The sequence below is a fragment of the Oxyura jamaicensis genome, chromosome 7, assembly GCF_011077185.1.
Source record: "Oxyura jamaicensis isolate SHBP4307 breed ruddy duck chromosome 7, BPBGC_Ojam_1.0, whole genome shotgun sequence".
NCBI lineage: Eukaryota > Metazoa > Chordata > Aves > Anseriformes > Anatidae > Oxyura > Oxyura jamaicensis.
The window spans coordinates 18276816-18302865 of record NC_048899.1 but is presented as its reverse complement, the minus strand read 5'-3'; the positions used below and the strand labels follow the sequence as shown (position 1 = coordinate 18302865).

The 26050-nt window shown below is 41.6% G+C and overlaps 1 protein-coding gene across 5 annotated transcripts in view; it reads left to right on the top strand.

The window, feature by feature from the left end:
- Positions 1–254: 254 nt before the first annotated feature.
- The window catches only part of TRPM8 (transient receptor potential cation channel subfamily M member 8), a 43715-nt gene continuing 17919 nt past the window's right edge, over positions 255–26050 (top strand). The window contains exons 1-18 of one of the 5 annotated variants that reach the window (XM_035331726.1): positions 296–376; positions 1248–1297; positions 3372–3476; positions 5004–5077; positions 6327–6483; positions 9849–10026; positions 10373–10545; positions 11736–11910; positions 13005–13072; positions 14433–14630; positions 16746–16848; positions 17261–17379; positions 17702–17992; positions 19090–19185; positions 20121–20250; positions 23247–23392; positions 24129–24241; positions 24687–24903. In XM_035331726.1, the coding sequence (XP_035187617.1) occupies positions 3387–3476; positions 5004–5077; positions 6327–6483; positions 9849–10026; positions 10373–10545; positions 11736–11910; positions 13005–13072; positions 14433–14630; positions 16746–16848; positions 17261–17379; positions 17702–17992; positions 19090–19185; positions 20121–20250; positions 23247–23392; positions 24129–24241; positions 24687–24903 (2328 nt within the window). In that variant the 5' untranslated portion in view covers positions 296–376; positions 1248–1297; positions 3372–3386. Of the gene's footprint in view, positions 377–1247; positions 1298–3287; positions 3477–5003; positions 5078–6326; positions 6484–9848; positions 10027–10372; positions 10546–11735; positions 11911–13004; positions 13073–14432; positions 14631–16745; positions 16849–17260; positions 17380–17701; positions 17993–19089; positions 19186–20120; positions 20251–23246; positions 23393–24128; positions 24242–24686; positions 24904–26050 lie in introns of all 5 variants that reach the window. The other 4 variants (XM_035331725.1, XM_035331724.1, XM_035331723.1 and 1 more) reach the window with 4 other exon arrangements.

Below are 26050 nucleotides of genomic sequence, written 5' to 3'. Positions count from 1 at the left end.
AGGATTTTGTTATAGTTCTAGCTTTTTAATAGAGCTGCTGATGAGATAAATGAGCTGCAGTATTGTCATCAGATTCTACAGTACTCTGGCAGCAGGTGGAGCAGAAACTTTGCTGTTCTCCACCTCCTCCAAATAACCTGCAACAGTCATTTATTGCCCATATCCTGCTGCCGTTATGTCTTCCTCCATCATTAATTGGAGAATAATCCTGCCGGTGCTTGCTCCCGTGCATTTTCTCTTCCCCCATGCCCTCCCTTAAAAGGAAAGCATGACACAGATTGAAAAAGGTGGGGCTTTGCAAGCCGAACTATATCAAAACCTTCCTCTTTGAGTAATGATTTCAGTAGGATTGCTGGGGCATATTCTGGAGACTTTGGTAAGTGCTCCACGCCGGTACATGATTAGGCTTTGTTTTTATCTGTGCTTAGGAGTAAATACTTTTCGTACTCTGAGACTGAGGTAGCTGTACCTCTGAAGTTTGGCACTGTCCTTTCCTTTTTAGAAGCTGTCACTTAAAGCCAGTTGCTAGAATTATGTTGATGTAAATAGTGGTTAGATTTATCTGAAACCTTTCTGGAAGTGGAAGTTGGTTTTGTTTTTCAGATGCAGACAAGATTTTTAAAAGCCTATTTATTAAAGTCTCTTTATTAAAAGTTATTGTTTATGACTTCTATTTTTCCCCATTAGACTCTTCCAGGATGAAGATTTCCTTGGAATATGTTCCTCTAAGTGCTATGGAAATCATATACTTAGTCTTACAGTTTAGAGGATTATTCTTGTTTTTATCTAATGTTTAGTATTCTCAAAAACTTGTTAGTTTAAAAAGCTTATGTTTTAATGCAATGGTCTGTGCTTTAAACAGTGCCTTCCTATATATTTAATGGGTTTGAAATCTGATCAAAAATGAATTGTATTTTCCTGTTACATAAACTGCAGCTGTCACATCTATTAAAGTGTGTACAGTTGCTGTTATTTCTAACGCTTGTGGAGTTAATGAGTTTCTCTCCTAAATACCTGCTAAGCACTGTCGTATCAAAAACTTGAAACTGAAATTGTGGTATCAAAACTTGAATTGAAATGTAAGTCTAAGATTTTCAGTGTTCCTTTGCACTCTTGCTAACTTTTTCAATTTGTTTGCAGTCTGTTCATTCTTATCAATTATTTTAAAACGCAGGGAGACAAACTTTAAATTTCTTTAGTGTTTTGAATGAATAACTTAATGCCCTTGTTTCCATCTCTCTGTACAGTTATGTCCTTGGCCACTTTTCTGGTGTTAACTTACTAAACAAATCAACAGGTAAAGTAAAACTCAGCCAATAAATGCTGCATAAACCCAGACCAACACATATTTCTTCCTGCACAACTTTTATCTTGAATTACACCTTTTATAAACATTTTTCTACATCAAAAGTCAATGACGTGGAATGATGAGAACTGCATACTGGGTTAGCTGGAACTGTCTCCCTGTGCAGTGTCAGGCATTCAGTTAAATAAGTGATGTGGTGGAGAATGCTTGCTTTTGTTTTAAGCAATCTATTGAATTTTAGGGACGATACCCTCCCAGTCATCACCTTCTTGGTCGATACCAGAATTAGTCAGAATGCTTTTTGCAATCTTCTAGTGCTCTGTAGCACACCTACGTAGCCTAGACCTGAGGTTCACCCTAACAAGGGTCTGGTCATGCCAGGAGTTCACAAGGGGGTGCACACTTGCAGTGCCTCACACAAACCCACCGTGGGAAGGATTTAGAGACTGGCACCCCCAGCAGCTGGCACTGGATGCAGGGGCTGCGGCCCACCTCCAGTCTCACTCAGCAGCAGGCACGAGGTTCAGAACAGAGGTATTTTGGAAAGAGATGATTAGGAAAACAGCCCAGGCTGCAGTGGTCAGCCAAGCAAGCCCGGTAACCAGCACTGGTTTGTATGCAACCAGATCCTTTTATACGCTTTTCTGCCCATTCCTCCCTTGTTCCTTGTTCCCGATTGCCTTCCCCTCACCAGTTGACACGGTTCTGCTGCCCCTTCCCACCCAAATTCCCAAACCTCAGCTTTGCATCCTTAGCAGTTGCAGAATCCCAGTTTGCCTGCAGTTTCTTGGTGCCTCACCAGTTAGAGTGCCTGGCGAGATTTCTTTCTTGTCATCCTCTCCATGCTCGTTGGACGCAGGTCCGTGTCTCTATATTTTTGTGTCTGGCTTGTCCCTTTTCCCTCTGTTTCCCAATTGGCATGGTCCCTGAGCAGATAACCTCACTGGAGGAAACCCTCTCACCTGCCCTCATCATTTGCAGTACTACAGGTCCGTGTGTGCCATGCAAGCTAGCTCACTGTTGTCTTGTTAGTTCTCGGTCCTCAGAAATAATATAGCCTCACACAGGACTGCTTTGTTAGAGCTGGGGAGTGAGTGTTCCTGTGCCTGGGAGGCTGCTGTCCTCCACGTGGTGCCAATGGCACCTGGGAGGCAATCCCAGTCTACACAGTGAGAAGAAAAGGCAGGAGATAAATTAGTATTGAAACAAGTGGAATTTGAGCTCACTGCCACAGCTGGCTGCCAACCTTCCTTTTAAGGCAGATATTTTTCAATATTTTGTTGCAAATAATGTAAAGGGAATTGAGGCACTTGCTGTTAGCATAAAAATAAATTTGTTTGGTGCTTTGGGATATGGTGCAGATGAAGTGATCCTCCTTCAAAGACCTTCAAAGACAGTGAAGTCAGTACAGGTATCTGCTCTAGAGAGTGACTGATGTGTGTTTGACTCCAGGGCTGGCTCGTTAGCTTTCAGATGCAATAAATTTCAATTCGACATACTCTTCAGATTGTGTCATTGCTAAAAGAGTGGATGGAGACACGAGGGACCTGAGTTCAGGTGCTGCAGTGCTGCATCTGCTCTTCTGGTGTGCTTCTGGACCAACTTCTTTTTACACTGCAGTCCATTTTCTGTGGCTGAAATGAATCTTAATATCCCATTTAATCTGTAAACACACTGAACTAGGAACAGCTCATTGTATCAAAACAATGGCCCAAATCCTCAGCAAGCCCATCAGAGATGGGAAGGCAAAGAGAGCTGAGATTCTGCAGTGAATTGAGTGGTGCGGGGTGGCACATACACTCCTTCCTCAAAGCATGTTGACTTGGGGTTCTTTTTGAAGTGGGGAAAGAAGGGGAGAGTCTTTTTGTGGAATGACATAGGAGAAAAGATCTTCTCTGAATGGTAGTTTCATATCTGAGGAGTCAATTCACTTTTAAAATCTCTCTGCTGGATTCAAATAAGTCTTCCTTTGCCTTCCCAGGATTCTGAGTGTCCTTGTTGATTTTACCTGTTGAAAGCAGTGACCATTGTAGTGAGCCTTTCCACCCCTGCTGCACTCTTCCAGGTTTGTACAGGCACCATGCGACACCGAAGAAATGGCAATTTCGAGAGTTCCAGACTTCTCTGTTCCAGCATGTCTCGCAGCATAGACGTGTCATACAATGACAGTGTGAGTATCAGGTACATCCTTGATATGCTTGGGTACTGTCTTGGGAGTAGGCCACAGTGGTTACAAAATAGGTCATGTCAGGAGAAGTTTGACTGATTTGTCAGTTTTCCTTTCATGGAGTTTTCACAGCCAAGTGAACCTTCAGGCAGTAATGGTGCTTTGCTGACTTGCTGGTATAAATTTTTATTGCACAATGTTAGTCATTTCTGGTTTAAAATTCTTTTTCACATTTTGGTCAGAGACAAATCCTCTGCCTCTACAGAGAGGAACTTCCACCTCTTCATTTGATGGAAAGGCAGACAACAGATAATTACATTAAAATCCCTTTCAAGCCTCAGTCATTTGCTGATCACAGTCTGGCAGTTTTCTTGCTTCTGCTAGGCTTGAAAGTGCTGTAATGATTAGCTCTTATGTCTCTAGCCTGTAAAAACCACAAAAAAAAAAAGTGGAGGGAACCAGGGAACCACTTGCTAATTATGTTCTTTTCCATTTCCTTTGTTTTGGATATTACACGCATTTTGAAGAATGCTTTTCTACTTGGAATAACTTTCTTTAACTGCTGTTTAACTGTGAATTCTGTGAAACTGGTAAACTAAGCTATAACTGTATTCAGAGAATCATAGAATATTCCTTTGCTTTTGATCCCAAGCAAAATCTTGGATTGCAAATCCAAGCTGTGCTTTAAAAACAAACAAAAAAACCAAACCTCAGGCCTTTGTCTGCAAGTGAGAAACTTTTTTTTTTTTTTTTCTTTTGTCTTCCTGGCCTGCAAAGGCAGATTAGGAAAGAATTTGTAGCTCAAAAGTTTGAAAGCTTCCCCTGAACTTCTGGAGTTTAAAGGTTAATGTAACAAGTACTGGTTAAACAAGCTGGAGAGACTTTGAGTTCCACTGAGCTCACGTAAAGCATGACTTCAGTTCAGGTCTCCTACTGGGGTCTCTGTGTGTTAAATTGGAATAGCCCCTACCCAAGAGGACGTTAATATCTTTTCCAGAAAAACTGTGTTGGTTACAGTGATCTAAGCACTATCTTGACCAGAGTTAACCACTGTTTGGAAAGTATTTTCAGTTTTAATTGCTTCAAGTTGTTTGGAAAGGTGGCAATGCATGCAAATAGAAATGCTCCCTAACCTACAGCTGACTGTATTGTGCTATTCGATACAAACAAGATGTTTTTTTGGGGGGTCTTTTGTATTAGAACTGCTGAAATTCAGGTAGGCTCTCTAGCAACTCGTAGGGTATCAAATCTGCTTTGCTGTTCAGGATTTCTTATGAGAGGAAGCCCCAGTTTTTACCTCTTTAGTGTACGTTTGTTTGTTTGGAATGCCCATTTGTGATTTTTTTTGTGTGTCTTTTGTGTCATGTCAGTTTCCCTCAGTGCTTTCTATGTTCCCCCAGCCACCTGTGTTGAGAAAGGAGACTTGAAAAGTTGCACCAGTTTCACTTTGTGCTTGAGCTGACTATGCTGTTACTGAGGTCTGTGCTTTTTCATGAGCTATTGGAAGTAATATTTATTTTTCCCCCCAAGGATTTGGTCAACTTCATTCAAGAAAACTTCAAGAAGAGAGAATGTGTCTTTTTTACAAAGGACACCAAGTCAGAGTAAGTAGAGATTTTTCTCTTGTTTTGCAGACATCAGGGAGGCTGGGAGCTGAGGGTGTTTTCTTCCTGCTAGGCTATATGGCAGTGGTCAAGGAGCAGACTTGGCACTACCCATGTAGCTGGGTACTGACTTGTTCAATTCATCTCTGCCTACCTGGACCCTACCTCTGACTGGGAGGACTAAGGAAAATACTACCTGTGCTCCCAAACCTTTTATCATTGCTCTGAGAGTCATGTAGACCACCTTGATGGTTCTGAGTCGCCTTGTTGCTGTATGCTATATGGAAGAGTAGAAGCTGACATCAGTTCTCTCTTGATGTGAAAATGTATTAGCCCTGCACAGTCAGGCTCTGGGTTTTTATGGAAAATGATTACATTCAAGAAGACTTCTTCATACCCGGTTAAGAGCACAAAAATTGAAAGAAACTATTTGTATCCTTTAGGTTTGCATCTGATAAGATCACTTCTGTTGTTCTCTGATGCCAAATTCTGCTTCATTTCTGTGCCTAGTTGTAGGGTTTCAAATTAAGCTGTCAGTCATCTAACTTGGATTGGGGTGATGAAAAAGGTCATATAGGTAAGGCGTATGCTGAGATGTCAGCTCACGTGCCAGCATGGACTGATTCCTGAGATGTATTCCGCTTGGTTTCCCAGCATAAGTAAGAACAGAAGCAGATTGTAGGAGAAGGAGGTATGATTATTCTTCACTTTGAGGGTGGTGAGGCCCTGTCCCAGGCTGCCCCGAGGAGCTGTGGGTGCCCCATCCCTGGCAGTGCCCAAGGCCAGGCTGGATGGGGCCTGCTCTGGTTGAGGGGTCCCTGCCCATAGCAGGTGGCTGGAATTAGGTGGTCTTTAAGGTCTCTTCCAACCCAAACCATTCCTAGATTAGGTACTGGTCTGAAATAATCATGGCTCATTTTACGTGCTAACTTGCCATGTAGCAAATTAGTTGAGTGCCATGCACAACTGGTGCCACAACTCCTGCTGCTTGGTTTGTTTTATTTGTACAACCCTGCTCCCAGACTTTTCATTTGGGACTGCTATTGTAGTTACACTGTGTTTCACAAGCTCCAGGTTTGTTGCAGAACAATACTTCTTGGAAACGTCCTGGTAGAGAGGTTTTGAAGGTGGTGTCAATTGTGAAAATTTTCTGTCTCTTGTTAATAAAAGTTACTGAAAGAATTGAGGGCTTACTTTTCTGTGCTCAGAACAATAGCTGGGGTTTGGTGCCTGTTCACTCTTCTTTTAGGGGCAACTTGTGTAAGTGTGGATACCCTGAAAATCAACATATAGAGGGCACTCAGATTAATAACAATGAAAAATGGAATTATAAGAAGCACACTAAGGAACTTCCCACTGATGCCTTTGGGGACATTCACTTTGAAAACATGGGAAAAAGAGGCAAGGTAAGTGATAATATTAAAGGTATGTGTTAGCACCCTGTTGGGTGCACCATATTAGGAGTCCTGAATCCAATGCCAGCAAAAGCTTCTAAAAGCAGAGAAGGTGAAGCTGGAGTATATTTTATTTTCAAGGAAATTGAAAGAGTTCGGCTACAAAGGAGACAAGATATCAAGCCACGATAACTACAGTAAAGAATAATTTCTTCTGTGTTAATAGTTTTTATAGGCAGGTGATGTGGGTGGGGTGAAAAGAGGTTATCTTTTTCCAGTTGTGGCAAAAGAATGAAGGTGATGCTCATTTACTTTATTTTTTTCTTCTCTTCATGTACCTAGTTTTATTGTAATTTGCATATTAATACAACTCTGAAGGCCTGGAGTTTGGAGGAAATAATTTCAACTAGACCCGTGATGTCTGTCACTGTGACTCTGTACCCCAAGTGTATCAATGTCCATTTGCATTTTGTGGTCCTCATCTATACTGAAATGGGATGGTGTTGAAGAACAACTCAGCACCTTTTCACCTACCTTTAGTAGTGAACCCAGCATGCTAAGTTCCAATGCCTGAACCATCAGGTTGCTAATAAAGATACTTCGTTCCTGACTGCCTGACTTTAACACCAGTGTGGACTTTTCCAGTGTGGACTAACCTATGCTTTAGAAAGAAGATGGTGTGAGGATGTACACCAGTGTAACTCTTGGGACAGGAGTATGTGTAGCATGTTTTGCCTTTGAAGGTGCAATAGGATCCATGAGAAAACCATAGGGCTTTAACATCGACCTTTCTTCTGAGGACCGGTGCTCTTCAGTACAGAAGTTGCACATGCCTGCTTGATACTCCACAAAATCATTATTGATGCTTTATAATGGCTTTAAAATTGTGTGCAATGTCATTCAGCACCTGCCAACAGAGCTTGCTGGTCGCTCATGTATATTGCCTTCCTCCCTAACTGTTCTTTGTGCACAGTCTGTGGATGTACAGCTTTTCTTTGCATACATTCCTATCTTATCTTGTCTGTACCAGACACTCTGAAAGGTGCTTTGGGATGTTGGAATGAGGCCTTTGGTGCTGCACGTAGAATAACAGAGTAACTTTGTTTAGAACTTTTTTTGATTTTTTTTTCTAGTAAAAACTCCTGCTCAAAGCATGCCCAGTTGTGTGGCAGGGCTTGGCCCCCTGCCCGGTTGAAGTCTGAGTACTCAGTGGGGTGGAGAACCTACAACGAGGGTAAATTCATAGGAAATATAAGATATCAGTGGAACTTCAGAGGCTTAAATGCTTTTCCTCCTCTTCCCCTCTCCCTTTTCCTCCTCACCTTGCAGCCACCTCCCTTCAAATCCAAGGTAATCAAAGACTGTTTTCAGTGAGGGAAAAGATGTTTTATTCTGTGTCACACTTCCTAGGACACATGAGTGTTTTGGCAGAAATGCTAGGCTTGAACAGATTGATAAAACCTCTGCATTTAGCAAGCCCTACTTGAGCTCAGTTACTTCTGCAGTGTTGCTCAGAACCTGCAGCATCCAAGAAACTCGTTGTTTCTGTATTTAATGTTCTGGTAGCCTCCAATCTGAAAAGTGCTGCACTTGAATATCTTTCTGAATTCAGCTCCTGAGACGCTTCATTGCCTGTGTTTGAGGAGTGGATGAGTGTGAGCGGGAATAGTTGGGATGCACTAGTTGGGTGCACCAGGCAGATGGCACTGTTGTATCTTGAAGAAAGCAAGTGGCTAACCCGAGGCATTCACCTGACTGAGGATAGTCTCAGCAAGGACTCTAGAGGTGGGAAGCGCCAGATGAATAGTTGGTGGTGCGTGGAATAAAGCTGAGGTGTGTTTACAATTACACACTGTGAGGATATACGAGAGAACAGGATGAACTGCGTGGGCAGGTCAGCTTTAGTACCTGTAGCTTTTTTTTCTGTTATTGCTTTATATAGATGAAAACAAGTTATTCAGCTGGAAACCTTTATCTGCTTATGAAACAAAGCTGTATTCATAAAGACATAAAGGACTTTGTGTTATCAGTACAGAGCCTTGTTCAGGAGAAATTCCTTCTAACTATAGAGCTAACAAGGTTTGCACTGGGGATGGTTTAGCAGCTCCGTGGAGCAGTTGTTTCTGGCAGCTCCCCCTCTCCTGCAGAACACCCAATTCTCCATGCATTTGATGATCCTTAGAGTCGATGCTGTGAGATTCCATTAACTCTCATGTAGCTCCTTGAGCCTTCTAGGCTTTCTCTGTGATGTGCTGTTCTGAGCCAGATGCAATAACTAGCCCTGGGAACCCTTCCTAGCACAGATGAGTATGTTCTTCAGTTTAAGTTAACTGCCTCTCAAGATTTTATTTTTGATTTATTTTTAGTAGAGAAAACAATCAAAAAAAGCCCCAGAGCCTTTTACATAAATGGAGAGATGGTAGGTCTATCTGAGGAGAGATTATCTATCTTATGTTCTTTATGGCATCCTTGTTGAGTGTTCAAGATTTACTACAAATTTGGTAAAGTTTTCATGATGTGTTATATATATATATATATATATGTTATGACAGGAACACTATATATATGGAGTCTAGAATTTCTAGTTTGTCAAATTAAGACTTCAACAGTGTACTCAAAATACAATTCTAATTATTATTGTTTACTTACAAGAATACTACCATTAATCCATAAACAAAGCTATACATAGCTTTGTTAAAGTTAAAATCATTATATTGCAAACTTCCTTGGTTCATCCTGTGAATCCCATGGTCAGTGCTCTTGTCTTCCGCTAGTAGCACTGCTATCACATCTATAATCAGCTGAGGGCAAATAGATTCTGAGAATCTGCACACTCCGTTCAGTACAAAGACTGTGGACTTTTAGTAGTAGTGGCAAAAATCATATTTCATGGACTACACAGTTGATCTTCTGCCCAGTTGAAGTTGTATGTGGCAGAAGCTGGTAGTGCAGTTTCAGCACTGCAACTCTGAGTTGCAAACTCCTGACAGGCTGAAGTTTTGGGACTGAACCCAAAAAAGGTGGAGCTGGATATTGTAAGGCCTGCAGTCACATTCCTTACTGTGCTGCTGGTCTGAAGTTACCACTCGGTGTTCTGCTTTGACTGTGCCTTATCTCTAGACCTGCTCACTAAGTTGTCAAGAGACAAAAGTACCATGGAAGTCCTAGCAATGGTGCCTGCTTGTAGTGGGAATATAAAGATACTTTATAAGGAAGGAATTAATACTTAAGCTCCAATTCTTCATCACTTCAGCCGCTGTCTGCCAGCTATTGGAATGAGAGTGTAGACTAGAGAAGAAAATACAATTCCTGGTCTGTTCCCAGCTAATACTATGTATCTCATGGTATTTGTTTCTTGTATTTTTTTCTCTCCAAAGTACATCCGTTTGTCGTGTGACACAGACTCTGAAACACTCTATGATCTTATGACACAACATTGGCACCTGAAAACCCCTAACCTTGTCATCTCTGTCACTGGAGGTGCAAAGAACTTTTCACTCAAGCCCCGGATGCGCAAGATATTCAGCAGGCTGATCTACATTGCCCAGTCCAAAGGTAAAGACCTGCAAATGGGTCTGTTATTTTACTGGAGTTTTGGAGAGGAAGCATCTCAAAGGGTCAGAAGGGAAGCAGTGCCTTCAGTTTGTTTCTGCTTGGCTGATGCAATTGGGGCAAATGTTGCCTAACAGTTTGTAAGTAACAGGGTTGAGAACTAGCCATCAGGCTGCCTGAGATAATGTAAATTGTGTACCGTATCTTTTGTGTTTAACTGAAGAATAAATGTCTCCTTTAAGGTAAGGTCTTGAGAGGGAGTTGGGTAGTGGTATTTTAAAGGGTGGGTGTTATGAGAGTGGGTATTCCACTGCATTCTCCCAGGTCATCCCCCTCTGTGTTACCCCAGGAGCCTGGATTTTCACAGGAGGCACGCATTACGGGCTGATGAAGTACATTGGGGAAGTGGTCAGAGACAACACCATCAGTCGGAGCTCAGAGGAGAATGTGGTGGCTATCGGCATAGCAGCCTGGGGCATGATTTCCAATCGAGAAAGCCTGATTCGCAGTGGTGATAACGATGTAAGAAACTTGTTCAGTCAGTGGGGAAACAAAGACAAGGCTCTGCTGTAAATTGTAGATTGTCTCTAACCAAGTGGTGCTCTCAGCAAGATCAATGTCTAGGCTGATGCTACTGGTCATGTAGTGACTGACTTGAGTCAGTCAAGAGCTCTTCTGCTCATATGTTCTGGCAAAGCAGAGCTTGCCAGGCTTTTTTCTAGTGCATTTTTTGTGTAGAAACACATCTGTCTGCTTAGCCTGACTTTGTGTGTCCTAAACAATTCAGTCTGGGGCCAGCTTTTCCTCAGCATACGTATCAGTGAGATGAACTACTAGGTGCTCTTCCCAGAGCAGGAGGGAACTCAAGTGTTTAAGGTGGTCACACGTCAGGCCGGGGGGGGACCAGCAAGGGATTTCAGCTTGTACACGTATCATACCTGTGTGGATGTTCAGCTGCTCTAATTTCACATATGGCAGAGGGTTAGGGAATAACCTCTTCCACAGTTACTCTAGCTGCTGTGAAATCCTTACATGGCAGTAGTCCACCGTGGAGATTCCCATGTACTAAGACATATTGTGCCAGCTGTTGCTGTTAGGGTACTGTCATCCCATTAGTCAGATACACTGGCATAACTCCCCTTATCTTGTGTCTGCAAGCTGTTACAAAGCTTGTCTAAAACCTATCCGGCTAGGTAAGGAAAAACAGTTTTAATCTGAGGCGATTTGAAGCTTGGACTAGATGATCTCAAGAGGTCTCTTCCAACCTCAATATTTCTACAGCTCTCTGAGGTGCTGAAAGTAAGTTTTGAGGTGTTGAAAGTAAGTTTTCCACAGTTTTAATATTTCTGGTGGCCGAAGGAAGCATATTTTCCTTCTGCATTGCTTAATAGGATTTCTGAAAGGACTAAACTGTCACAAACAATATCATTCTGTTCCATAAGCTGAGGTACAGTTCTGAGAGGATTGTCTCAAATCAGGCTGCTCTTGTAAAGAAAAACTTTCTCTGCAAATATTTATACTGTGCTCTTTCATGGGGTTTATCCCACTGTCTTTTGTGTGTGTTGGGGCTGTCAGTGAGCAGTGTCTTGAATCAGGAAATTCAGACTCCTAAATAATGAGGAATTGTTGGTGGCTGAGGGTTTGGCTGTCACTGTCTTGTCCTCAAAGGCTTGTGCATGCATCTCTGTTAAACACTGTGCTTGTGATTCTAGGGGTACTACTTGGCCCATTACATAATGGATGATCTCAAGAGAGACCCCCTCTATTGCCTGGATAATAATCACACCCATCTCTTACTGGTTGACAACGGTACCCATGGGCACCCAACGATAGAGGCAAAAGTACGAACACAGTTAGAAAAATACATTTCGGAGCGGGTTATCCCAGGTAGGTGTGGATGTCAGGTTGCAGACCTTCTTCGCCTTAGACCTTGCATGCTTTGGGGCTTATTGACAATGTTTTTTCTGGGAACAAAAGAGTAGTGGTAGTGTCCCTTGAATGCTAGGCTGGAAGGGATGTGTTGTCTGCATTACTTGAATGCTCTTTCAGGAACAGCCAGGTTTCTTCAGCGCAATCTCCTCTCATCTTCCTTTCTGCATGTGACAACAGCCCTTTGTAGGACACAGCAAACGTTTCAGCAATGCAGCCCTTCCTTCTCTTCCTGCTGAGCTAACTGTGGGAGGCTGACCCTTGGCTTCCACATATATCCCACCTGGCAATGAATTCCAGGTAGCTGAAGCACAGGTACACAGGAGCTGAAATTAGGCTTTTCCAGAAATATTCATTTGTGAGGGTGATTGATCCATCCATAACCTGCTCTTTTATCTTTAGGCTCCTTTGCCAAGAACAGAAAAAAACAAAGGCCTTGACAGGAAGTTCTTAATTAAATGTTTGTGTGTGTGTATATATACACACACACACACACACAAAAAAATATATATATATATTTAACTGTGTACCTCAGCTAGAAGCATACTTGCTATTAGTCATGATGAAGCATCCAGAATTATTATGAAACTTGGTATATCTCTTAAACACTAGCTGCTAGAGTCATGGGAGTCTTAGCTATCCTTTACAATTGAAACTGTGAAGAGTCAGTGGTTCTGAACCTTCAGCTTTTGATAAGGACCTTGTATATAGACTCAAAATGGTCAAAGCAGTAGGTAAATAGAATAAAATCAAATGTCTGGGGGACGTTGGAGCTAATAAAAATTATGATTGCTAGGAGGAATTAAGCATCTATTGGAGAAGGCTGTCTGATGCCAGCCTAGTCAGACTGCTGGTCAAAACAGTTTTTTTTTTTTTTTTTTTTTGTTTGTTTGTTTTAAAAAAAAAGTTGTTAAATTTATCAAAATCAACAGTAAACTAGTATCAAAATGAGGAGCTTAGAAACTCTATCATTATACTGAGAAGAAATGGATTGATCAAATTGCAGTAATGGGTTGAAACTTTTTCCCTCTTTCTTTTGGCATGTTCCACAGAATCGAATTACGGTGGGAAGATTCCAATTGTATGTTTTGCCCAAGGTGGAGGGAAAGAGACTTTGAAAGTAAGCTTATTTCTTTTATTTATTTATTTCACTTTTTGACAGTAGGTGCACTACTCTAATATTTAAGAGAGATTAGAGATTACTCCATGAGCAACATGATGAAGTAGCCACTCCAGTTATTCACTGAAGAATGCCTACTGGTCGCTTGCAATTGTTTTTAAGCATATGAAGTGTGTTTCAGTTGACACTTTCTGTGCAAAATTTCTGCCTCAGGCTGACATTCTGAATTTTTTTTTTTTGGCTGGGACAGTTCAGTTCTCTTTGTTCTTCTGTAATAAATCCATCACAAAACAATTTGTTTATTGTTTTCATTTGAGCAGCAATCAGAGTAGTCGTTGTCAGCCATGTAACTCTTGATCCTCTTTGTACAAGGCTGTCTAATTTTTAGGTTTGGCAAAACTCAGCTTGTACTTGCTTAGTGGAGATTAGTGTTTGCATATTATATGAAAGGAAGGTAAGTTTGTGTTGGAGGTTCTCCAGTTCAGAGCTTGCTTGAGCTGACTTGATAGCTTGAGAAGCCTTAAGATACATGCATGGAGAGACGACAAACCCACTGTTGAGAAATGATACAGAACAGACTTACCAGCTATCTAATCAATATGAATAAAACCTTGTTAAATCAAATGCATAATTCCTGAAAAGAGCTTCCTCTGAAAAGTTACTGGATGATAGTTCAGTTAAGGGTTATTTATCAATGTTACTAGTACAATGAGACATCTGTGTCTGCCTTCTTGATCATTTATTAAGCCTGTCTTCACAAGGAATAGACTGATCAGCCCAAGGTGACACAGCAGGTTCCATCGTGTGGGTGTCTGTCCTTGCCATGCCTTACTCCTGGTGGTGTTGGCCAGGAAAGCTCCCTATTACTCATCTTCTGTGCCTCTATGATGACAGGAATCTGCTTTAGCAGAGGAGTGGTAAAACTGTTTCAAGCTTCTGTTCTAACCTCCCTGTTATATAAAACATGCACCCTTGGACCCTTCTTAAGAAAACCACTTTGATCTAGCTGGGAAGAAAAACTGACTTGCTTTTGTCATGAACCCGTTATCCAGTTGAAAAGAGTAACATGCTCACAGTTTTGACAGTTCCAGAATGATTTTTTCTTTTGTGAAACTGTCTCTGAGTCTGTTCTGATAGCAAATAGATGCTCTGTGGTTGATCATAACTTCCATTTGCTCTGTTTGTACAGTTTTCTGGCAGGCAGCTTATATTCTGGTGGTGTTCTCAGTGGCAATGATGCAAATGAAATAGGTATCTCTTGTTGTGGTCTTTATAACAGGGGGGCTAGCGGTCTTTCTGTCATTACTTCAGCACATTTTTCAGCACATATCAGCACATCATCTCTGCTTTGGCTCCCTAGTCTATTCATGTGGCCATCAAGAGTAAAATTCCCTGTGTTGTCGTGGAAGGCTCTGGACGGATTGCTGATGTTATAGCTAGCTTGACGGAGGCAGAAGGTACTCTGGCTTCTTCATGTGTCAAGGAGAGCTTGCTCAGGTATCTGCCTCGCACCATATCAAGGCTCTCAGAAGAAGAGACTGAAAGCTGGATCAAATGGGTAAGTGCATGCTATTGTAGAGAGGCTGAACATGGCAGAATGGTAGAAAGTAAATGGGAGGTCAGGAGCAGCTAGTCTGGGGAAAGACAGTTTGTGTTTAGGTTTAGTTCTGGGTACAGGATTGCTAAAGCCAGGTTGTTTGCTTTCTGGGTCCTTGTGATTCCTCTGGAGCACTGGTTGCTGGATGTGGCAGATGTGCTGGTTGGTGTCCTGACTCCCTTGTGTGCTTTGTGAAGGTGTAAAATTGGATATGTTGAATCAGGCCTCGCACTGCTAGATCCTGCTGGATTGCTCAGGGGCAGAGAAGTATCGCTGCTGCCCTGTGGGTGTTCAGAGTGTAGCAATTCTACTCCAGGATTCTCCCATTTGTTCAAAAAGTTTTTGCCTTTCTTCCTGCATCCTTGAAGATACCAAGGTGGACAGATTTCCCTTACAGACTAGGGACAGGGTCTTTAGATCTAGAGGCTTGCTTGGTCAGGATTTCACCACAGCAGCATCCCTACATCATCTCGAGTAGGACACTGTTGCTAAATAGATTGTGGTCTTACAAGTACTGCGTACGTGGGATGCAGTTGAAGGTAAAAAATTGTACATACACCAGCAAAGTCTTCTTTTTCCTTTCTATCTTTGACCACAGAGCCCTCAGAATTTAGTTACCATCGTGATCCTAGGGGTTTTTTGGAGACTGGGGAAACTGGAGGACTAAGGAGAGCATTTGCTCTCAGGGGTTGGTTGGGCCTGACTTAAGAAACTGTTTTAACTCTCCAGTTACTTGCCCTCCAGAGCGAGCTGTTTTGAGACATAATTCTGCACTCCATGACAGGGACAGAAAAAATGGAGCTCCAGAAAATCTTATTGTTCTGTTATTTTTCCAAAGTCTTAGTTCCACCAACACTTCAGCCCACTGAACAATACATTAACTTAAGCTAATTGAATTTCTCAATTAAAAGCCCAGTGCTTTATCCTGGGGTCTGATTCTGTTTTCCTCTCTTGCTTAATTATCTCCTACCCATGTTCACAGCAGGGAGCTGGCAGTGGAGAGTGATTGCATGTTCATAATGGGGGATGGAAAATGGCATGTACCATCCTGTACATTCAAGTCTCTTTCACTCAGCTTTTCTTCCCTCCTTTAACTTATTTATTTTTAATGGATATAGCATTGCAAGTTGTTTGCAGACCCTGGAGGGGAATTCAGACACTCATACTTCCAGATGTATTTCTTTGGATATGAACCAAACAAAGCTTCTAGTATTGAAGTTTAAGGAGCTATTTTTTCTGATAAATCCTGAGTCAAAACTTAGTGAGAACTTGGCAGAGTGAGTCCGTGGGGCATCCTACAAGTTCTGCTGGGCAATGTGCTGTGCTTTCCCCAGTTCTGAGCAGCAGGGTTGGACTAGATCTCCAGAGGTACCTTTTCCCGATTCTGTATTAACAAGCTTATAGGAAAAAGTGGGATGTGGTCTTTTGCAGTGACAGGTCTTTAGAAAATAAATCTGAACTTGTACTTTGAGCCTGGGGGCTGTGCCATCCCAAGCTGAAGAGAAAGAGTTGCCCCCTGAGCAGATCACGACCCTCTGGTTTCCAGAAAGACCTGCACTGGAGAGTGTGGAGCTGCTGAAGGCAGCTTTCACAGATGAGTCACCTTTAGTTTCTGTAGTTTCTGCTGAGATGTCTTGTCCTTCAGTTACGAATGGCTGAGATTTTTTGTTTTTTTTGTATGCTAGAATGAAAGCTTAGTTATGTGAGAAATTATCTGGTTTTGACAAAACACAAGGAAGTAGAAGCAGTGTTTAATAATAAACTGCTAGGCATTTGTTGAAATGTGGACTGTCACACTGTTTTTCTTTGAGTGGTTTCTAATTACTGAGATTATATCTTTTTGGTTGTAACGATCTGCATAGGGAGGAATCACAGTTACTTGCTATATATTCAGAGGATAATTAATCTTGGTGACTTTAAATCTCATCTGCTTCTATCTGGACATGTATAAATTTTAACTGTATTTGGAAATAGGACTGATTGCTACAATGTGAATGGGAAGCTCTGTTCAAGATGGTCTAGGAGATCAACTGCTAAACAGTCTAGAGTGCTTTGGAATATTTTTATTTTTTGTAGATCAAAGAAGTCCTTGAGAACCCACATTTACTGACAGTTATCAAAATAGAAGAAGCTGGAGATGAAATTGTGAGCAACGCCATTTGTTTTGCTCTCTACAAAGGCAAGTCATTGTTCTGTTCTGTTTTTGTTTTTCTATTGTTGTTATTTTTTGTTTTCCTTTGCTATGTGTGTTAAATAGCTGGACAAAGATGGGTTACTCTGGGATTTTGAATAGCGAGGTTTAGCCCTAGGCATGTGTATCCTCTGCTGTGCTTTGAGGCATACTTTTTCAGATGATTCCTACACCCGCATGCTGCATGAAAGGGAAGATATATGCATGTGTTGGGCACTAGATGTGTCTCTAAACTTCCAGAATCCTCTAAAACCCAATCAGGAAGATGTCCATGAATCTGGGGAAAGATGCTTGGTAGGGGTTTTGTTGAGTAGAGCATGAAAAACAGAGATTAGTAAGTATGCCAGGAAGCTCTTCTGTGTCTGGTCTTTTACCTAAGAGGATCATTCTTCCTTTGCAGCTTTCAGCACCAATGAACACGACAGAGATAACTGGAATGGGCAGCTGAAGCTGCTGCTGGAGTGGAACCAACTGGACCTGGCCAATGATGAGATCTTCACCAATGACCGAAACTGGGAGGTAGAGATGACTTCTGTCTGAGTACAGTGAAATGGGCCAGGGGAGCAGTGGGAAGAGAGATGTAACAGCAGACACTGTCTCGATATCCTGTCCTCTGTGTTAAGTAAGACCACCTTTTCCTTCTTGCACTGATTGCAAAGGTGATCTGCCCATGCTGGAAGTAGTCCACGCCACCTAACAAATGCAATTGCATAAGGAAAAAGCTGATTCTGATAAGTGTGCCAGCATGAAGGAAAATGTGGCAGTTACATGTGTCAGGCCCTTAATTAATCTTTTCACACCTCACATGCCCCCTAATATTTGTTCTTCCATTTCTTCCTAGTCTGCTGACCTGCAGGATGTCATGTTCACAGCCCTAGTGAAAGACAGGCCCAAATTTGTTCGTCTCTTCTTGGAAAATGGCCTGAACCTGAGGAAATTCCTTACCACAGAGGTCCTTAAAGAGCTGTACACCAACAACTTCAGTAGCTTGGTGTTCAAGAACTTGCAGATTGCGAAGAACTCCTATAACGATGCACTTCTCACATTTGTGTGGAAGATGGTTGAAGACTTCCGAAGAGGTCTCAAAAAAGATGATAAAAATAGCAAGGATGAGATGGAGATACATATTTCAGTAAGTGATGAGCAGTTGCATTCCACTGTGCATCCCTGAGAAGGAAAAAAAGCAAAAAATGTTTTGTTTCTGGTATAGCAGGATTTGCTTTTGTCAGCCTTATTTTATACTTAACATGTTTCCTCCTATTACAAATACTTGTAAGGATTGTTTATCTATGAGAAAAGTGGGTGGTTTATTTGGATGTTGAGTTGTAAGATTTTCTATTAGAGCAATCAGTGCTGTGATTATGCTTCTATTTTACACCAGTATAAATTCAGAGCCCAGTACTGAAGTACCAGCTGGGCATGAGTAATTTGGACTCATATCTGGGTAGACTATTGTATTTTGTATTCTAAACCTTGCTTATTGCAAGAGTGTCAAGCACCTTCTGGACCTTATTTCATCGTGAGATAGAACCACATTTCTTAGTTATCGCTAAAATCCAGATCTAAATTGCAAAACCGGAGCTTAGGGATCAGATATTAAGCTTCTGAAATCAATTGTGGACTTCAGAGACATAATGCAACGTGTGTGACAATTAGGGGAAATTTGGTTGAAAACTGCTAGTTAGCTTTGAGAGTTTCCACTGAAGCTTTTTGCTTCTTAAAAGTTTTGTTGCTCAGGAGTTATTTCACAACTGCTTTGCAATCTGCAGGTGCAAACTGCCTTAATACAAAGCTGTTGGTAGTGTAGAACTTTGTCTGTTTCAGATTTTGTCAAGTTCAGGGTCTTGCTTAAACACAAAAGGCCTATTGGTGTAAAATTAGCATTCCTTTTAGAGGAACCTAATCTGTGTTATTTAAACACAAAGTCAAGCTGTGAATGAGACTATCTGAACCACATGGGTTCAAGCAGAAAGTGATTTTGACCCAAATGTCCTTTAATGCACATTTAGGAAAAGCAGTGGGGCTGAGTCTTCCAAATAAAACAGGAAAATATAAGGCTGCTGTAACTTAGAGTAGTGTGTGAAAAGTGCCAGATAGCCAAGAAAGGGAATATGTGGAAAGGGAATAAGTGGGATGGCTTTAAAAGGAAGAAAACAGAGAATGGAGAGTGACAGGCTAAGGACTTGTTCCAGGAGCTTAGGTCTGAGGACTCATTACTCTTTCTTTCAGAATGAGTGTCCTATCACAAGGCATCCATTGCAAGCTCTGTTTATTTGGTCAGTTCTTCAGAACAAGAAAGAGTTGTCCAAAGTCATTTGGGAGCAAGTAAGTTGAGTTCTTTGTTCCTCCGCACACATCCCAGTGGTGTTCCTTATCTTTGGGCTGTAGGTCTTTGAAGGCTCTGGATCCATCTTTGAACACAAAACCACAACAGGTAATTGTTATGTGGCTCTGTAAGCAGGTTGAATATTACCCATTTTGTGCTTGGCTATGGATTTCATACCTTCCTTTTATAATGTCAGGTATGAGTCAGCAGTCCAAACTAGCATTTACATGTAGTTACATTTTCTTACCTGTTTTCAAGCTTGAAGGCTGAGTTCATAGGTTCTTTTCAACTCAGGTTGAAAAAGACCTCTAGGATCATCTAGTCTAACCTAGCAGACCTGAAGTTTTCCCTCTGGAAGTCCATGGTGGCAGTTCTGCTAACCCCTCTATTCCACCGAATTTCCCCCACCATTCTGTAATATGGATGTGTTATGATCCCAGGTATTTAATTTAAATCCATTTCTAATTTTCATTAGACAATACCTTTAGTTATGATTTCATCAAATACATAATTCACAGGCTGCAAATGTGAGGCTAAATGAAAGCAAAGCTAATGGATGCTCCTGCTCATATTGGTCTGTCCCCAAAATTGAGTACATCTGCCCCGGTATGTACTAACAATAGTACATTTGGTCCAGGCTGGTGGACAATAAATATGGTAGTATAGCTCATGGCAGAGCAGACCCTCTTCTGTGACTTGTCTGTCAGAGATACAAAGCTGATATCTAACTGTTGAACAGGAGAACTTTTCAGACTAGTCACAAAGCTGTTACCAAACCAGTACAGTGACGATTGCCATTCGTTTTGTGGAACTAGTTCTTCATTTGCCAGTCTTGACAGGGAGCTGGGCAGCTGGAGAAAGAGCAGGATAACTTTTAAAGAGTATAACACATTCCCTTTCCAGAAGGGTTTACATGACTTTACTCTCTCCATAGACCAGAGGTTGCACTTTGGCAGCCCTTGGGGCCAGTAAGCTTCTGAAAAGCATGGCAAAGGTGAAGAATGACATAAATGCTGCTGGTGAGTCTGAGGAACTTGCTAATGAGTATGAGACAAGAGCAGTAGGTAAGTGCCTTCATTAAGTCCTTTAGAAATTTGACAGAGGAGTCAGAGATCAGGATGCTGTTTCATTTCTTGGAACAATACTTGTTTTAATGATCTCCAGATCTGATGTATAGCAATGATTGCACAGCGAAGTTTTTATTTTGTGCAGATAATGCAAACTGAAAACCATGCTGGTTTTGTTTAGCAGAATGCAAGGCTAGAGAATTCATTCAATTTGCCTGAAATGCTGCCCAGAAATTCAGCCTGATTTGGAAAGAAGAGAATGACATCTCAAAAGGGAGTAGAAAGAAACTTTCATTTAGAAAACTAGATATCCATCATTAAATCATAGAAACATAGAATGGTTTGGTTTGGAAGGGACCTTAAAGACCATCTGTTTCCAACCCCCTGCCATGGGCAGGGACACCTATACTAGACCAGATTGCACAAAGCTCCCTCCAACCTAGCCTTGAACGCTTCCAGGGATGGGGCATCCACAGCTTCTCTGGGCAGCCTGTTCCAGTAATATCAAAATATGTTTTTAATGCTTCCACATGGTCCGTTCCCATTAAAATCTGTCTGAAAATCCTATCTGAAATCCCATTAAAGTCCTGTCTGAACAGCTTGTCTCCAAAAGCAAGAGTTTGGGCATTTTTTGGAAAATATCTTTCATTGGGAAGAAGAGTTGCCTCTTGTAATGGCAAGGCTGAAGAAGGGTGCCCAGAAATAGCAAAGAGAATACAGAATAAGAGAAACCTCTTCATGAGTACTTCATGAGAAGTGTCCGCAATCAAATTTGCAGTAGTACTGCAAAGTAGGAGTGAGAATAAATTACAGTTGAAAAGTGTATTGAATCCCTAAATTTGAAACTACAAAGTCACATGCCTTTCCTTGTTCCCAAAAGACAAACAATACTGTCTCTTACTGAGAATGCAGATCTCAGTCGTTTTTCTTTCTTTGTATGGCCTTCAGTTTCTCCTGTTACAAAGAGTTGCCAGCGATCCAGAACTGAGCCCTCATCTCATGGGCCAGAAAACAAATATTTCTTATTTAAAGACAAATTGGTGACAGGAGGGTGTGTGCGCTCTTTATTTATTTTTTTTAAGATTACCATTTTCTGGAATAATAATGCTTATGTTTTCTTAATGCCTAGTTATCCTGGAAAGCATTCAGAGAAATACACAAATGAAAGCCAATGCAGGTGGCAGATGACAGATTAATTTGTAGCACCCACAGTTTACAAATTCAGGCTTATTTGTAATCTACCCTGTAGTGCAGGATTGTGGTTCCTTAACTTCGAGGGAAATAAAATAGTGTTGCCTCTGGGGGATTTATTATGGGTTATGGCTATATTCTCTTGACTGATCTGGTTATGGAAAATGGTCAATCTGTAACTCCATTTCTGTCAAGCAATTTGCTGTTATAATCATGAGTCACATTAGGTGATGGTTAAGGTGTAATAGCCCTGCAGACTGAGTAGGGAAACCATGGAAATATTGCTGATAAGAGCCTCTGGAGGCCTTAAGTCCCACCTTTGTGTTGAGGTGGAGCTCTCACCAGGACTAAATCTCTTCTGTCATGGCTTTGCTTAGCCAAGTCTTAAAAATCTCCACAGACTGATAGTGTTTTATCACTCCTAAAAGCAGACGATGTTTTTCCTTGTTCTAGGGCTAATGGAGGCTTGATTGACCTGCTGAACTTCTAGCCTTATATTTATTTATGTGTATATCAGAATGACTACAGAGCTATTTCACTATCTGCTAAGGAGTGCGTGCACTGAAAATTTCTTGCTTGTCCTGCTTCACAAGGTGAAGCTTAGGCTTTCCTCCAAGGTATCTAGATCCACTGGGCCTGATGTTGAGAAGTGAGCAGGCTCCATTGAAGTCTGTTACCAAGACTGATCTGCATATTGCAGTGTATATGATAACACCAGCTGAAGGTATTGTTGTATGTGTGCATCTTTGCAGTTTTGGTAACAAAGCTGTTTGGAAAATGCCTGGGAAAATGTCCTGTTGGAGAGAAGCACTTCTAGTAAAGGCTGGTTTGTTTTCTGAGAGGCTAGATTGCTCTTCAGGCAGTGGCATGCTGTGCTCAGTCATAGATACACCAACAGCACTGCCTTTGAGTGGGAGGTGGCCAAAGCTGGAAACAGAAATTACTTTTTATTGCAATTGAACATCTTTTGTAGTGAAACGGTGGCCTGAGTTTTCATCCTGGCCTAGTATGTGTACAACACAAAACCCAGATACATTACCTGGGTCATTGATCTAGCTTCTTTCCATACAGAATTGTCCTGCAAGTCAAACTTTGTTTATCACACCATGCAGATTGTTGGTGGCAAAAATCTACGGGCAGAATAAGATGCTTATAGCTCTTCTTCAACAACCACATTTGCAATGCATTTCTCAGTGAAAAACCACCAAATTCTGCCCATGTTGTTTAACTCTACTGTTAGTATGGGACTGGTGACATTGACTATAACTCATTATATCAGTGCTAAATGAATGAAAAGAAAATGATACTAGCAGAAGTACTGAATCATTTGAGAAGAAGTTCATATTTTTCCTCAATTTTCAGTGCAGAACTCATCTTGATATTATCTCTGTGCAAGCTGATTTGATACTACAATTTTTCATCCAGACATGAATTCTGTATGAAAGCTTAATACATGCAAGTGTGTTAAGAATAGAGTGTATGTGCATGTTGTTTTCCAAATGTTCAGCATGATGAAGAGTTCTTGAATCTGTATGCTTTAATATTATGTTTTTCGAGTTACTGAAGGCAGCTGCATCCTAATTGGTGGAAAACTGAATGTGAATTTGGAGCTCAGTGTGTGTTGGAAAGCATATGTAGAAATATGCAGCAGGTAGCATATGAATGAGCACTAATGCTGCAGGGCTGGGCTGGGTAATTCCTGCCCTTTGGGCTATACAGTTGTTGTCAAACAGGGACAGAGTCAGGGGGACAGATTTGATAAAGTTGCTTTCTTCCCTTATTGAGAGGCCTCTTTCCTCCAGAGCTGTTCACCGAGTGCTACAGCAATGATGAAAATCTGGCTGAGCAGCTGCTGACCTATTCCTGTGAAGCCTGGGGAGGGAGCAATTGCCTGGAACTAGCAGTGGAAGCAAAAGACCAGCAATTCATTGCGCAGCCAGGGGTGCAGGTAATATCAGTGACAAGAAGGTGCACGGATTGCTGTAACTCATGTGATCTGGGTGACTTCTAAAATAAGAAAAGCAAATATTCTTGCTGCCAAAATGCTGCATCCATGGGACTAGCCCATGAGAGGCCACAGCTCAGACACTGCCCTCATGGAGGCCAGAACCTACAGGCGATGTTTCCCAGCCGCGTGAATGCAGAGCTTTGTGTGGCTGTAGCAAAGCCCTTTCCCACAGTGTGCTCACAGAACCATCTTCTGCAGTGCTGTGAAATGCATCGCAGAGAGCACGGATTGTGCCTGGCGGGGGACACCGTGTGGCTAACAGGAGATGGCTGATTTGCCCAAAAATGCTAAGTCAAGAGGGGAAGACAATTTAGAGCTGTAAATTATAAAAACCTAGATGATGAAGACTGCCTGAAGTGACTTCCCCCTTGGCACAAGTCATATGTGTACACAGTGTGAATGTACTGCCCAGAGTAAAGTGCCTTATAGATCAGGTCAGGTACTGTTTAGCCTCACATTCAACTCCTCAGATAAGCTAGGGGATGGCTGGACTAAGGAACCAGCACACTGTTACTGATGCAGAAAGCATTCTCTATTATTGAAATAGGAATCCCAGTTATTTTGTTTTAAATCTCAAAGCTTTTTTTTTCCTCCTAAATCAAATGTCCTCTAATAGCATTCCGAAGTTATTTTATTGCTGTTTAAACAAATAAGGCTATTTCCTTCTTCTCTGCAGAATTTCCTTTCCAAGCAGTGGTATGGAGAGATTTCAAGAGATACTAAGAACTGGAAGATTATAATGTGTCTCTTCTTTTTCCCTTTAATAGGCTGTGGTTTCATCTCATTCAGGTAATCAACTGGCTTCTCATTAACAGAAGTAAAACAAGTCAATTAATCATAGAATCATACAGCAATTCAGGCTGAAAGGGACCTCTCAAGATCATCCCCCTGCTCGAGCAGATTGACCAGGCCTGTGTCCAGTTGGGTTTTGAATATCTCTAAGTACGGAGACTCCACAACATCTCTGAACCTGTTCCAGTGTTCAGTCACTTTCAGATAAAGATATTTAATGGCTCAAAGGTCTTTTAACAGATTGTTTTCTCACTCTGATCTGGAGTTAATATATGCCAATTTACTTGTATGCCTGATGTCGGTGGATGCAGAATGGCATTACCTTTAAAGTGCTAGTCCTATGCTAGTCTTTGTACCTTTCTAGTGTTCACTTTGAGAAAACACAAATATTTCCAGGCATAAGGCTGTGCTTTGATACCCTTTCCCTCTTTTAATTTCTCAGGAAAAAACCTATGGAGAAGAGTAAGAAACTCTTCCTGTATTATGTGTCTTTCTTCACCTCACCCTTTGTGGTCTTCTCCTGGAATGTTATCTTCTACATTGCTTTCCTGTTGCTCTTCGCCTACGTGTTGCTTATGGATTTCCAGAAGGAACCTACCATCCTGGAGATGATCCTTTACGTGCTGGTCTTCATCCTGCTTTGTGATGAAGTGAGACAAGTAGGCAGCGCTTGCAAACCAAAAACGTTTAATGCTAGAATAAAAGCCTTATGTTGGCAGTTTCCTCCTCCCCATGCCCGTATCCTAAGGCAGTGCAGGCTGCTTCTAAGTTACAGGGGAACCACCTCCTGGGACTTCCCAGTGGTTAATTCCTAGATATGTCCCAATATCTGCAGGCTGTTGAGCTGTGATCCACACAGCTATTGAGGCTGTATGGATAAGCTGATGCCACTGGAGATGCTTCTTAAGACTGCTTGGCTGAGGTTGCTAAAGCAGTTGAGATTATAGAGGTTAGTTTTAACAGAAGATATATTTAGATACATGCCTGTAGGTCAAGTGATTCTTGCCCTCTTTTCTCCACATCTCCCTTTCTTTTCAATGAGCAACGTATCTTTATGTATTTCTGTTTATCTCTTAGTCATAAATACAGTTTTTGCTAGTTTTACACAATCCCAAGTACCAGCCTGGGACTGCCTACAGTTTTGTACTGGTGTGGTGTGGGAACAGTGTGCAGGACGGCCTATATAGCCAGTGCCATAGCTGTTACTCTTCTCACTTCATAAGTAAGACCACCTTAATGAAGAAGGCTTGGCATCTACTAAAAAAGAAATACTTCCCAGGTTAGATGAGTATTCCAGATGAGTTTAGGGGATTTTGTTTGGTTGTTTGTTTTTTTTTGTTTCTCCTTCCCCTAAGTATGGTGGATCTGGCCTGTTTCTGAAGATTTTGGGATCAGGCTTTTCAGGCAAGCCAGTCTGTGCTCAGAATAGTGGAGACTTGAGTCAAGAAGTGCTGGGGCCATCAGAAGAGAAATGAATGTGTGGTTTCAGTGCAGTGCTGCTTTCTGCTTGTCCTGTGAGGCATTAGTCTCCAAATGAGTGTTTCTGGGTGACCTGCTTGATCAGGCTACTCTGCTATCACATTTCTTACGTGAGCTTAAGTGACATTACTGAGTGTTGATGTTGCTATGCTTAAATTTCTGTGCAGTCTTTTTCCTTTTAATTAATAGTCAGGCAGCACCCTGTTTAAGCCAAATTTCTTGCTGAGGAAAATGGGGGAAAAGTAAAAGACTGTTGCAATGAAAACACTAATGGAGTGTTTGTTTCTGCTGATTTAGGTTCTGGTGTCTCTGGACCTGTCATTGCAC